Source organism: Mirounga angustirostris, unplaced genomic scaffold (genome assembly GCF_029215605.1).
Source record: "Mirounga angustirostris isolate CCGP_5_RB_7025 unplaced genomic scaffold, mMirAng1.0.hap1 SCAF_4, whole genome shotgun sequence".
Taxonomy (NCBI): Eukaryota; Metazoa; Chordata; class Mammalia; order Carnivora; family Phocidae; genus Mirounga; species Mirounga angustirostris.
The window spans coordinates 159,094,806-159,109,722 of NW_026991712.1; the positions used below are offsets into that span (position 1 = coordinate 159,094,806).

The 14,917-nt window shown below is 40.7% G+C and overlaps 1 protein-coding gene across 1 annotated transcript in view; it reads right to left on the reverse strand.

Annotated features, from left to right (window-relative positions):
* The window catches only part of SMAP2 (small ArfGAP2), a 66,908-nt gene continuing 51,991 nt past the window's right edge, over window positions 1-14,917 (reverse strand). Inside the window, exon 10 of the mRNA XM_054512950.2 lies at window positions 1-277. Coding sequence (XP_054368925.1) covers window positions 191-277 — 87 coding nt within the window. The 3' untranslated portion in view covers window positions 1-190. The remainder of the gene's footprint in view (window positions 278-14,917) is intronic.

Genomic DNA, 14,917 nt, shown 5'->3' on the forward strand with positions numbered 1-14,917 from the left:
CCAGCAAAATCGAGTTTATTCAGAATAGCAGAGAAATTGCAATTCAGGATAAGCAAACGGTGGCGCACCACAGGCAGGTCTCAAGAACAAAGGAGAGCATCCTTTTAAAGAGGAAAGAAGGAAGTTGGGAGGGGCTGTTTTGAACCAAAGTTCTTTGAAGGAAAATGAGAGTTCAGGTGGTGGTAGCTTCTCAGTGGCTTGCAGGAGGTGGAAGTCGTGGTGGCCTCTCACGGGCTGTTGCCAGGCACTTGCTGCCGGCTGAGTGTTGCCCTTCTTCCTGTTGGGTTATGCAAACTGTGACTAGTGATGCTCAAGTGAGAGCCCTCCCTTCGTGGCTTCCCAACTCCGATTTTGAGTTAGGTTTCCTTCACACATTATCACAGAGTGATAAATATATCTTGAGCCAGTGCCTCTTAGGCACATGCTCTCACAACGTATATGTGTTCCAGAAAGATGAAGTCATTTTATCATCTTGAAGAGACAAATGGGGATTCTTCTGTGGGAAAACCAATGAGCTTCTGAATGAAACAGAAGCTGTTTTGAAATCATTGCCCATCTCTTCATGGAACTGAGAAAAAGGGAGAATTCAGTGACCCACTCTCATATGACTATCGTAACAGCTTCAGTAGGTACTTGTCATACATGTTCATCCCCAGGTTCTCCTTATGCATAAACAGTATATTTTATTCAAGACACCACAACTGCTCGTATTTTCATTACAGTTTTCATTCTTATCTCTTAGAAATACCTTTTTTTTTTTTTTTTTACCACTGATTTATGGTTGGGTCAAAAGGAAATTAATGTTATCAATAAGGAGGCCCAATTCCAATTTACAATGATATAGCCTTCTACACATTTTCTGTAATAAACGATTGTCAACTTCCAGCAGAAGAATGCTGAAGAGAATGAAGAAGAAATCCAGGCTAGCACTCAGAATCATCTATACTATCCATGCTTTCCAAGCATTTTGGATGGAAAATGTATTTACAGTAGCTAATGCTGTGTTCTGTGCATATCCTTCAGACTTTCCAGTGTGCTCCACTGGATGCAAGCTGCCAGGGTCTGCACCTCTATGCCTGAGACTGGGCTGCCTCCAATGTCCAGGGATTAATACTGACTACCCTCCCACCACCCCAACCACCAGCCCTCAGCCAGTGACTCTTGACGTTGGCCCAGTCTGCTTACCACTAGGTGGCATAATTCTGAGGTTTGTATTTTACAGTTTCCCAGAGTTTTGGTGAGACTAAGCTCTTTTCTCCGACAGTGGTAACTAGCTGAACAGTATGTGCTTTACTGGCTGTCTTCCTTTGCCTGTCTTATTTCCCCCACTTCCTGACTGGTATTTCCTGTGTTTCCCAAATACACTACTTGCACTCCATCCTTGTCTCAGAGTTGGCTTCGGAGAGAACCCAGATCAGTCACTGAAAGCGGGAACAATGATCCTGTCAGTTACACAGTCCTTGTAAGGTGAGTTATCATGCCTCACCAGGCTGCATTACCCTCATCCCAAGCAATAACCTTGAAATTGCAATTTTCAGTACCAGTTCTAATTCTTCTAGTACACATTAAAAATGGATACATAGACAATTCATCAAGCTATACATTTATAATTTGTATACTTTCCTATATGTAGGATACACTTTAATTCCACAGTTAAAAAGATAAATATGTAACAATTAAAACTGTGTTTCAAAATCAGTCACCCCTGGCTCTGAGCTTCTGCTTCCAGTGAATTCATTCAGCTTATAAGTCATCTTGCCACTCCACTTAAATAATCCAGAATTTTGCTGGAGTCCTTCTTTCTTTTCAGGGAACACCCTTCACTAACACATGAGAGTAAACAAGTTATTCTTTCTTCTCTGATCTTCTCTGGAGCAATCTCCAGAGTTGTTTTTTTTTTAAGATTTCATTTATTTGACAGAAAGAGAGAGACAACGAGAGAGGGAACACAAGCAGGGGGAGTGGGAGAGGGAGAAGCAGGCTTCCTGCTTCGAGCCCAATGCGGGGCTCGATCCCGGGACCCTGGTATCATGACCTGAGCCAAAGGCAGACGCTTAATGACTGAGCCACCCAGGTGCCCCAATCTCCAGAGTTATATTTGCAGCTACTGGTTTCACTAGAGGTGGGTCCTCACAGCTAATGCCCCTTCTCCATCCTTGGAAACAATGGGACAGAACAAAGCCATCTTCATCTTGCTTTCCTTAAGCCCCCACAAAGTGAATAAACCAGACACTATAGTTTTGTGACACTTTTTATGGAAGAGTCAGGGAAATTCAGAACTCAATTTGTAATTGACTTGAACTGTCTTAAAGAGAAAGTACTTGACAATATGGGAATTCTCAAGGACTGTGGTCACAACCCCCATCCCACAGGTACCCTTTGCTTTGAGGCTCTAAGTCTGCAATTCCCTCCCCTGGGAAAACAAGATACCTTCACAAAAAAAGGGTCTCATCCCCTGGCCTTTCTGCTTTCCCAGTCTTTGTCTTGTGGTCTTACGTCTAAATAACAGGAACAGATGCAATGCATGTATTTGGCTACACTCCCTCACAAGATCCCATCATAACACAGAGAAAGGGATTTGAAACCAAAGCCATAAACTCACAGGGACAAACTGAATGAAGAAGAGAAAAACAACAATAAATTTCGGAAACTAGAAAATGGATGGATGAATGATGACAGACTTATGAGTTCTGAAAAGGCTGGATCCGAGGCAAGCAGTGGAGAAGGCCAAGAAACAATCCAATTTAACAGTGTGGAATCCCAAAAAGCAATGCAATGGATTGCCTGGGGTAACCTCTGAACATGGGGACTGAAAGTGATGCTAAAAAAAGAATACTGGGTGCCTGGGTGGCTCAGTTGGTTAAGCGACTGCCTTTGGCTCAGGTCATGATCCCGGAGTCCTGGGATCGAGTCCCGCATCGGGCTCCCTGCTCGGCAGGGAGTCTGCTTCTCCCTCTGACCCTCCTCCCCCTCATGCTCTCTGTATCTCATTCTCTCTGTCTCAAATAAATAAATAAAATCTTTTTAAAAAAAAATAAAAAAAGAATACTGATTGCAAATCTATTGCAGAAGCAGATTTCCAGCACCCCTACACTATCTAGTCAAGTGACTATCCTTTTACTTCTCTGCAGGAGCCTGAAAGAGTAGTCTCAGGAGAGGATAAAACAGAAGAGTCTCTGAACTGAAGGACACCAGGCACATTTGAGGCAATGAAAGAGGAAATGGGGCAAGGATAAATGAAAATGTACACATTGAACTTGAGACTCCCAACCTTCTTTCCAGAATGTTTCCACCCAAGTCTATATTCCCTGGGCAACAAATTAGGAAAGAAAAAAAAAAAAAGTTTCCAGTGATTCCAATCGGCCTATGAGAAAACGATCTAAGTGTATTGATATTGGGGGTTCCCCAAGGATATGGCCCAGGCAGACCACCACCCAGTTCATGATGGGCAGCTCTGGTCTCATGGCACCTAGATCTCATGATCTGGGATTCAATCCACACCAGGGCCAGGTGGGGAAATATTTACTTGCCAAAGAGGACATAGCTTCAAAAACCATAGTTGCTTCCTTGGTGGTTCTTTAATTGGGGCTGTAAGAGTCTCCATAAAATATCCTGATCTGCTACTGATGTAAGGGATCATAAGGGCTGAGGGCAGAGCTGCCCGTAGCCTGAACTAGAAGAAACCCCTCTTATTCTGGGCTCTACTTGAAGTAGGCTGCTTTCAGGTCAGTCCAATAATTGGCTGGGCCAACACACCCATCTACAATATATGTGCTTAACAAATCCAAAGAGACTCACCAAGTACTGCACTTCTCTTTTAATACAGAGGGTAGAGAGTTCAGGACTTTAAAGGAATTATCCCAACATGCCTAAAATAATTCAGTGATGTGGCTGGATTCCCTATAGATTGGATTATGGTACAGATTGCCTTTTACTTCCTGCTCAAAACAACAAGAATCACTTACAATCTTTCATAGTTTCCATGAATCAAGAATTTAGACAGGGCACAGTGCAGACAGTTTGCCTTTGCTCTATGACATTGGGAGCCTAACTGAAAAACTCAAAGGCAAAAAGTTGGAATCATCTGAAGGTTTATTCATTACCAAATATGGTGGCTGAGTTTGAAGGGCAAGAATCCCGAGGTGGATGGGGAATGGTAAGCCATATTTCCCTTTCATAACCTAGCCTCGGAGGTCACACTGGGTCATATCTGCTGCATTCTATTGGTCAAGGCAGTTATAAAGGTCTACTCATTCAAGGGGAGAGAAAATGACCTCACCTTTCAATGGAAGAATGCCAATGTCACCTTATAAGACGAACATGTGTGATGGGATATGCATTGGGGAGCCATCTCTGGAAAATACAATCTATCATAGTGATGCAGTCAAAGCCTCTATAGACTAAATTTGGCATAGATCTAAGAGCTGGCCTATTCTCCAGATGGGATGGTAAACTCATACTGCTGTTCTATCGGGTGTCACCAAACTGCTTCTGATATTTTTTCAAAAATATACAATAAGGATAGATGCTCCCTCCCAAATTATCATGGTAATAGTTGTCTATCAGGTGTCATGCACTATCCTGATTTGATTCAATAAGGAAATGACTTCCGGAATAGCAGCTGCAATAGGTATCACTCAGTTTGGAGCTGTTAGTATGATTAAGTTAACGATAATCTGCTGTCATTCTCCCAAACCCATCCATCTGCTGCACCAGCTAGACTGACAAGTTAAATGGACATGTGATGGAAATCAGCACTGCTGCATCTGTTATGTCTCTCTGGTAACACTAATCTCTACAATTCCCCCAGATATGTAGTACTGTTACTGATTCATTAGTTTGGCAGAGAAGAGCTCTAGGAGCTTCCTCTTCTCCATTCATTTCTTTTTTTTTTTAATTTGATTTTATTATGTTAATCACCATACAATACATCATTAGTTTTTGATGTGGTGATCCACGATTAATTGTTTTCGTATAACACCCAGTGCTCCATGCAGTACGTGCCCTCCTTAATACCCATCACCAGGCTAACCCATCCCCCCACCCCCCTCCCCTCTAAAACCCTCAGTTTGTTTCTCAGAGTCCGTAGTCTCTCATGGTTCATTTCTCCCCCCGATTTCCCCCCTTCATTTTCCCCTTCCTTCTCCTAATGTCCTCCATGCTATTCCTTATGTTCCACAAATAAGTGAAACCATATGATAATTGACTTTCTCTGCTTGACTTATTTCACTTAGCATAATCTCCTCCAGTCCCATCCATGTTGATGTAAAAGTTGGGTATTCATCCTTTCTGATGGCTGAATAATATTCCATTGTATATATGGACCACATCTTCTTTATCCATTCATCTGTTGAAGGGCATCTCGGCTCTTTCCACAGTTTGGCTATTGCAGACATTGCTGCTATGAACATTGGGGTGCATACAGCCCTTCTTTTCACTACATCTGTGTCTTTGGGGTAAATACCCAGGAGTGCAATTGCTGGGTCATAGGGTAGCTCTATTTTTAAATTTTTGAGGAACCTCCACACTGTTTTCCAAAGTGGCTGTACGAACTTGCATTCCCACCAATAGTGTAAGAGGGTTCCCCTTTCTCCACAACCTCTCCAACATTTGTTGTTTCTTTCCCTATCCATTGTTGCCATTCTAACTGGTGTAAGGTGGTATCTCAATGTGGTTTTGATTTGAATTTCCCTGATGGCTAATGATGATGAACATTTTTTCGTGTGTCTGTTAGCCATTTGTATGTCTTCTTCAGAGAAGTGCCTGTTCATGTCTTCTGCCCATTTTTTGACTTGATTATTTGTTTTTTGGGTGTTGAGTTTGAGAAGTTCTTTATAGAACTTGGACACCAGCCCTTTATCTGTAGTGTCATTTGCAAATATCTTCTTCCATTCTGTGGGTTGCCTCTTTGTTTTGTTTACTGTTTCCTTTGCTGTGCAGAAGCTTTTTGTCTGGATGAAGTCCCAAAAGTTCATTTTTGCTTTTGTTTCACTAGCCTTGGAGATGTGTCTTGAAAGAAGTTGCTGTGGGCGATGTCAAAGAGGTTACTGCCTATGTTCTCCTCTGGGATTCTGATGGATTCCTGTCTCACATTGAGGTCTTTCATCCACTTTGAGTTTATCTTTGTGAATGGTGTTAGAGAATGGTTGAGTTTCATTCTTTTGCATGTGGCTGTCCAATTTTCCCAGCACCATTTATTGAAGAGACTGTCTTTTTTCCATTGCATGTTTTTTCCTGCTTTGTCAAAAATTATTTGACCATAGAGTTGAGGGTCCATATCTGGGCTCTCTATTCTGTTCCATTGGTCTATATGTCTGTTTTTGTGCCAGTACCATGCTGTCTTGGTGATCACTGCTTTGTAATATAGCTTGAAATCGGGCAAAGTGATGCCCCCAACTTTGTTTTTCTTTTTCAACATTTCCTTGGCAATTTGGGGTCTTTTCTGATTCCATACAAATTTTAGGATTGTTTGTTCCAGCACTTTGAAAAATGTCATTGGAATTTTGATCAGGATGGCATTGAAGGTATAGATTGCTCTGGGTAGCATAGACATTTTAACAATGTTTATTCTTCCGATCCATGAGCATGGAATATTTTTCCATCTTTTTGTGTCTTCTTCAATTTCTTTCATGAGTGTTCTGTAGTTCCTAGAGTATAGATCCTTTACCTCTTTGGTTAGGTTTATTCCGAGGTATCTTATGATTTTTGGTGCTATTGTAAATGGAATTGTTTCTCTAATTTCACTTTCTACAGTTGCATTGTTAGTGTATAAGAAAGCAACTGATTTCTGTGCATTGATTTTGTATCCTGCCACATTACTGAATTGCTGTATGAGTTCTAGTAATTTGGGAGTGGAGTCTTTTGGATTTTCCACATAAAGTATCATGCCATCTGCAAAAAGAGAGAGTTTAACTTCTTCTTTGCCAATGTGAATACCTTTTATTTCTTTTTGTTGTGCGATTGCTGTTGCTAGGACTTCTAGTACTATGTTGAACAATAGTGGCGAGAGTGGGCATCCTTGACATGTTCCTGATCTTAAGGGAAAGGATCTCAGCTTTTCCCCGTTGAGGATGATATTCACTGTGGGTTTTTCATAGATGGATTTTATGAACTTGAGGAATGTTCCCTCTATCCCTATACTCTGAAGAGTTTTAATCAGGAAAGGATGCTGTATTTTGTCAAATGCTTTTTCTGCATCAACTGAGAGGACCATATGGTTCTTCTCTCTCCTCTTATTAATGTGTTCTATCACATTGCTTGATTTGCAAATGTTGAACCACTCTTGCATCCTGGGGATAAATCCCACTTGGTCATGGTGGATGATCTTTTTAATGTATTGCTGGATCCTATTAGCTAGGATTCTGTTGAGGATTTTGGAGTCCATATTCATCAGGGATATCAGTCTGAAATTCTCCTTTTTGATGGGGTCTTTGCCTGGTTTGGGGATTAAGGTAATGCTGGCCTCATAGAATGAGTCTGGAAGCTTTCCTTCTGTTTCTATTTTTTGAAACAGCTTCAGTAGAATGGGTATTATTTCTTCTTTGAATGTTTGGCAGAATTCCCCAGGGAATCCATCAGGCCCTGGACTCTTGTTTTTTGGGAGGTTTTTGATCACTGCTTCAATCTTGTTACTGGTTATTGGCCTATTCAGGTTGTCAATTTCTTCCTGTTTCAGTCTTGACAGTTTATAGGTTTCCAGGAAGGCATCCATTTCATCCAGATTGCTCAGTTTATTGGTATATAGTTGTTGATAATAATTTCTAATAATTATTTCTATTTCCTTGGTATTAGTCGTGATCTCTCCCCTTTCATTAATAATTTTATTAATTTGGGTCCTTTCTCTTTTCTTTTGGATAAGTCTGGCCAGTGGTTTATCGATCTTATTAATTCTTTCAAAGAACCAGCTTCTAGTTTCATTGATCTGATCTACTGTGCTTCTGGTTTCTAATTCATTGGTCTCTGCTCTAATCTTAATTATTTCTCTTCTAATGCATGCCTTAGGCGTCGTTTGTTGCTTTTTCTCCAGTTCTTTAAGGTGTAGAGTTACTTGGTGAATTCGGGATTTTTCTTTTTTTTTTTAAGATTTTATTTATTTATTTGACAGAGAGAGAGAGACAGTGAGAGAGGGAACACAAGAAGGGGGCGTGGGAGAGGGAGAAGCAGGCTTCTGTTTTTTTGAGTGAGGCTTGGATGGCTATGTACTTCCCCCTTAGGACCGCCTTTGCAGTATCCCATAGGTTTTGGACTGATGTGTTTTCATTCTCATTGGTTTCCATAAATTGTTTAAGTTCTTCTTTGATTTCCTGTTGACCCAAACATTCTTGAGCAGAGTGGTCTTTAGCTTCCAAGTGTTTGAATTTCTGTCAAATTTTTTCTTTGATTGAGTTCCAGCTTTAAAGCATTATGGTTTGAGAATATGCAGGGAATAATCTCAGTCTTTTGGTATCGGTTGAGACCTGATTTGTGACCCAGTATGTGGTCTATTCCGGTGAAAGTTCCATGTGTGCTCAAGAAGAATGAGTATTCTGTTGTTTTAGGGTGGAATGTTCTGTATATATCGATGAGATCCATCTGGTCCAGTGTGTCATTCAAAGCTCTTGTTTCTTTGTTGATTTTCTGCTTAGATGATCTGTCTATTGCTGAGAGTGGAGTATTGAGGTCTTCTACAATTAACGTATTTTTATCAATATGACTATTTTGGTTAACAGTTGGCTTATGTAGATGGCTGCTCCCATGTTGGGGGCATAGATATTTACAATTGTTAGATCTTCTTGTTGGATAGACCCTTTAAGAATGATATAGTGTCCTTCTGTGTCTCTAACTACAGTCTTTAGCTTAAAATCTAATTTGTCTGATATAAGAATTGCTACCCCAGCTTTCTTTTGAGGTCCGTTGGCATGGAAGATGGATCTCCAGCCCTTCACTTTCAGTCTGGATGTATCTTTAGGTTCAAAATGAGTCTCTTATAGACAGCATATGAATGGGTCCTGTCTTTTTATCCAGTCTGCAATCCTGTGCCGTTTTATGGAAGCATTTAGGCCATTCACATTGAGAGTGATTATTGAAAGATACGAATTTATTGTCATCATGTTGCCTGTGAAGACCTTGTTTTTATAGATTGTCCCTGTAAATTTCCTTTGTATATCACTCTTGGGGTCTTTCTCCTTTTATAGAGCCCCCCTTAATATTTCTTGCAGGACCGGCTTAGTGGTCACATATTCTTTCAGTTTTTGCTGGTCTTGGAAACTCTGCATCTCTCCATCCATTCTAAATGACAGCCTTGCTGGATAAAGTATTCTTGGCTGCATGTTATTCTCATTCAGTACCCTGAATATGTCTTGCCAGGCCTTTCTGGCTTGCCAGGTCTCTGTGGATAGGTCTGACGTTATTCTGATGTTCCTCCCTCTGTACATAAGGAATCTCTTCCCCCTAACTGCCCTTAAGATGGTTTCCTTGGTTCTAAGATTTGCAAGTTTTACTATTACATGCTGGGGTGTTGGCCTGTTTTCCTTGATCTTGGGAGGGGTCCTCTCTGCCTCTAGGGCATGAATGTTTGTTTCATTCCCCAGATTAGGGAAGTTCTCAGCTACGATTTGCTCAAATATATCTTCTAATCCTCTCTCTCTCTCCACCCCCTCTGGGATACCAATAATTCTGACATTGGAACGTTTCATAGTGTCACTTATTTCTTTGATTCTATTTTCATGGATTCTGAGTTGTTTTTCCCTGGCCTCCTCTTTTCCCTTTTTATCTATTAAATTGCCTTTTAATTTAGGTCACTAATTCATTCTTCTGCCTCACTTACCCTAGCTGTTAGCTTATCTAGATTAGATTAGATCTCATTAATAGCATTTTTAAGTTCTGCCAATTCAGCTTTCATTTCTGCCCTTAGAGACTCTATGTTGCCATTACTCGATTTCTCCATTCTAGCTATTGTCTTCACAATTGCTAGCCTGAATTCCATCTCCAACATCTTGGTTATATCTGAACCCATTTGTAAATCTGTGGCATAAATCATAATCTCTGAGTCTTTCCTATTTTGGGGGTTCCTCCTCCTAGTCATTCTGTTGAGGGGTGGTTGAGGGAATGTATAGAGTCCAAATTATTGTCACAATCCAAGCAAGATGCACCTGTTTTCTAGGGACCTTAGGGTTGTTGGCCTCTTGTTTTCCCAGCCTGTGTTCTGGGGGAGGGGCCTGCCACGCTGTTACTCAGGCAATCCTGTTTGGGCAGAGTTGCCCTGCCTCCTGTGGCGGGGGATGGGCTCAGTGGAAACCGGTTTTTGGGGGGCTTTTGTTCTCTGGCGGCTTTCCCTGGCGGCTTTCCCCGTCTCTTCTAAGAGTCAGAGCAGAAGAGACCGTTTACAACCCTCTGCCTCAGAGCAGAGAGATCACAGACTGTTCTTCACTGAACTCTCCAGCCACAGTCTCTCCGTTTCTGTCTGTGCTGCTATAAACTGCAGGGTCCTGGGTTGTGCACCCCTCCGCAGAGCTCCCGGTCCTCGCCTCCAGGTTGGGGCATGTCTCTGCCTTTTGTGCTTCTAAAACCGCCAGCCAGCCCCAGTTCACACAGGCGACCTCGCCACTTGGGAGGCTATCACTCACCGGCGGTGCAGGATCCCCTTAGCCAGGCTCCCTCCCGCTGGCTTCAAACCTCGAAACCCACCACCCGTGATATTCTGTTTGTAGAGATCCAGATATATCTTTTTACATCTGATTTCGTGGGTGTTCAGCTGGTAGATATCCAGCTCAATTCTGGGGACCAGTTAGAATAGGGTCCCCTACTCCTCCATCATCTTTTTTCCAACCTCTCTCCATTCCTTTTTTTTTTTTTAAGGTTTTATTTATTTATTTTGACAGAGACACAGCGAGAGAGGGAACACAAGCAGGGGGAGTGGGAGAGGGAGAAGCAGGCTTCCCACTGAGCAGGGAACCCGATGTGGGGCTCGATCCCAGGACCCTGGGATTATGACCTGAGCCGAAGGCAGATGTTTAATGACTAAGCCACCCAGGTGTCCCTCTCTCCATTCATTTCTTAACAGTTCTTACTTCACAGGTCGACAAACCAATGTGGGAATTCCATCAGTTGCTAAAGACAGCTTTTCCGACTAGACACGCGGGAACTTAGGGGCTTAAGGTTCCACTAGGCCTATGGTGAGGCTGAATTAGGTCAAAACTCCATTACCTGATCCCCAAATGCTCCCACCCTAACTTCTGGACAGTGACATTTTGGGTACTCAGGAATTAGTGATATCTAACAGCTAGTATCCAAATGTTGCCCAAGTGTTTGCATAGTTGCCCCAGCGCAGTTACCCAGATAAAATGGCAATGGGTCCCTTTGGGGAAAGCTGGGAGTATGCACTTATATAGGGCTCTTACTAAGCTCCCCCCATCAAGGATACCTGGCCTCCGCATTATTCAGTCAGCTCTAGATTTGTGAACTAGTGCAGGTCTAACAACAGAATGCAGGGCTGCATTTCTATCTTGGTGACATCTGTCTCTAAGGCTGGAGAAATTTTTGCTATACAGTCAAATAAGACTTTAGTGTGAGGCCATTTCTCTGGGACTCTATCCTCAACTAATCACCTCCAAAGATCTTGGTATCCAATCTGATTATCATAAATTGCAGGCAGGTCACTGTTAAAGCCTTCTATTTTGGAATATCCCAACTTCACCGAAAATAGGAAGTACATGTCACTAGCATTCTTGACCTACAGGGAACACCTACCACGTCATGTTTTAATGATTCTAGTACTTCTATAACAAAAGATGCCTCAAGCCTTTGGTAAAGGGAATATCTTCAGGGTTCTTCTAGGGATAGGTTGGAAAAAGGTGTGACATATTTCATAATTCATTCCAGAATTCGAGTCTTGGATTCTTTTCTCCACATTAGACAAAGGAATTCCATCATCTCAGCTTCTTAGATTGGCCAATATTATGTTTAGTTTTGTCTATAAAGCATGCCTAGATGCTAGATCCATGACATTAAATCTAAAATCTGTGTTAAATGCATCCATATTAATAAATACCACCATATTGTAAATTATATCTTTCTCTTCTTGATTGAACACCCTCACTATTTTCGTATGAATGCATTTTCTTTTTGCCAGTGACTGTATAAGCCCCTTCCTCTGTATTATTTGCTGCCTGGTGTGATATGATGTACCCAAAATAAATTATGAGATATTCCTGCCAACATATTTAACCTGAATCTAATTGGACCTCTAGACCTAATTTTCAGTTTCCAGGTAGATCAAAAATGTAGAACTTTCTACCAATTGGCTTGAGCCCTTCAAAAAGTTGATGGCATGGGGAAAAAAGATGGCACTGTTCCAAACTAAAAGAAATCAAATAGACATAGTAATCAAATGCAATGCATAAACCTAGATTAGATCTTTTTTTTTTTTTTTAAGCAACAAAAGACATTCTTGGGATAAGTGGCAAAAATTGAAAATGGACTGAATTTTAGGTGATATGGAATTATTTACAATGGTATGAAATTGGTGGTTATATAGACTGTATCATTCTTAGGATGGGCATGCTCAAATATTTAGGGATGAAGCATCAGTATGCCTACAGCATACTTTCAAATGATATAGTGAAAAATGTGTTCAACCATAAGTTTGTGAGATTCCTCTATGTGGTTGTATAGAACTGTAGTTTGATCATTTCCATTGCTGTTTAGTATTCTGTTTATGACTATACCACAGTTTATTCATTTTTCTGTTGATGGACATTTGGGCACTTGTATCCGTTAGTACTCCCACCAGTTGTGTAGGAGAGTTCCCGTTGCTCCACATTCTTGTCAACACTTGGATTATCTTTTTCCATTTTAGCCATTCTGGTAGGTATTTAGTAATGTCTCACTGTGGTTTTATTTGTATTTCCCTAATTACTAATGAGATTGGGCATCTCTTCATATATTTGTTAGTCATTTGGGTCTCCCCCTGAAGTGGCCAGTCAGGCCTCCATTGCCTAGTTTTTACTAGGTTGGCTCTCTTTCTTATTTTGCAGGAGTTCTTCATATATTCTGGATACAAGCCCTTTATCATGTGTTTCAAATATATTCTCTAATTCTGTGGCAAGCCTTTCCACCGTCTTAATGGAATCTTTTGATAAACAGTTCTTATTTTTAACCTAGCCAACTTTATAAATCTCTTCATGATTAGTGCTTTTTAACTCCTGTTTCAGTGTTTTTCCTTCTGCCATGAATGAGATATTCTCTATTACCTTTTAGGAGCTTTACCATTTTAATTTCACATTCAGATGTGCAATCCACCTAGAACTAATTTTCGTTATGGTCTGAGGAAGAGGGTCAACTTTCACTTTCTTTCTATCTGTATATCTAATGTTCCAGCCTCCTTTATTTGGATGACTTTTCTTTCACTGCTCTGCATTGCCACTTCCATAAATCAATGTGTATCAGGCTGTTTCTGGGTTTTGTATTCTATTCTGTTGGTCTGTGTCTATTTTGTACCAGTTCCACCCTGTCTTACTCTAGTTTCATAACAAATCTTAAAATCTGGTAGTATAATCTCTCCAAATGTTTGTTCTTTTTCCAAAATCATCATTCTATTTTAGGTCCTTTGCATTTCCATATAAATTTTAGAATCAGACTGTCAGTTCCTACAAAAAAAAAAAAAGCCCAGTGGAGATTTGTTTTATGCACTGGTGGTAGATTGGCTCTTTCTCCTTGAAGTTCTATAAATTTTTGCTTTATTTTGAAGTTTTAAAAATGCATACTGGTTTAGAATTATATTTTCCTTGTGAATTGAACCTTTAATTATTACACAGAAATCCTGTTTCTAATAATGCTGTCTTAAAGTCTACTTTGTCAATATATTGATCCCTGCTTACTTTTGATTATTTGCCTGCTTTCTTTTTCCATTCTTTTATTTTAAACATTTTCTGTCCTTATACTTCAGGCAAGACTCAAAGAGACTTTCACTAAAGGAACTTCAAAGGATATACTTCAGTTGAAGGAAAATGGTCTTAGAAGAAAGGTCTAGGATGCCAGAAAATGGATTTTAATTATCCAATCTGACAACCTCAATATCTTAAATACTCCATTTATTGTATTTTTATTTTTATTTGTTCCACTTTTCTATGCTTACTTTTTAAATAAGATTTTATTTATTTATTTGAGGGAGAATGAGAGAGTGGGGAGAGGGGCGGGGGGGGGGAGAAGGAGAGGGAAAGAATCTCAAGCAGACTCCATGCTGAGCACAGAGCCAACCTGGGGCTCAATCTCACGACTCAGAGATCAGGACCTGATTTGAAACCAAGGGTCGGATGCTTAACCGACTGAGCCACTCAGGTACCCCTCTATGCTTCTTTTTTATTCTTACTTTGCCTGAAGCTTGTATTTTCTTATTTCTTATTCCAAGGTTCCCTCTTCTTTGGTTTGTGATTTACACACTCTATTTCTATTCTTAGAGTAACCCTTAAAACCTGCCGTGTATATTTAACTGAATAGAGCCTGTTTCTCTACTTTTTCAACTCCTACAATTCACTCTTTAACTCACCATTCTCTGGCTTCTGGTCCCACCATTCCACTAAAACTGCTTCTGCAGAAGTTTCCAAATGCTGAATTCAATGGTCCTTTTATCAATCTGTATCTCAATGGATTTCCCTGCTAATTTGATATTTGTGATCATCCCTCCTTCTTGATATTCAAGTCCCCAGGGATCCTTGACATTGCACTTTCTTGGGAGTTTTTTGCTTTGCTTTGCTTTCCTTACTTCTCTGACTCCTCCTCCTCATTCCCACACCACCTCGTCTCCTTCTTGGGCCTTTCCTCCTTAACCCTGATTAGAAATGAGTATTTCCCCCAAGATACTGTGTCCAGCCCACAGCTCTTAATTTAAAAATCCATCCTATATGATCCCCTCCACCCCCACGGCATCAATTACCAGCCT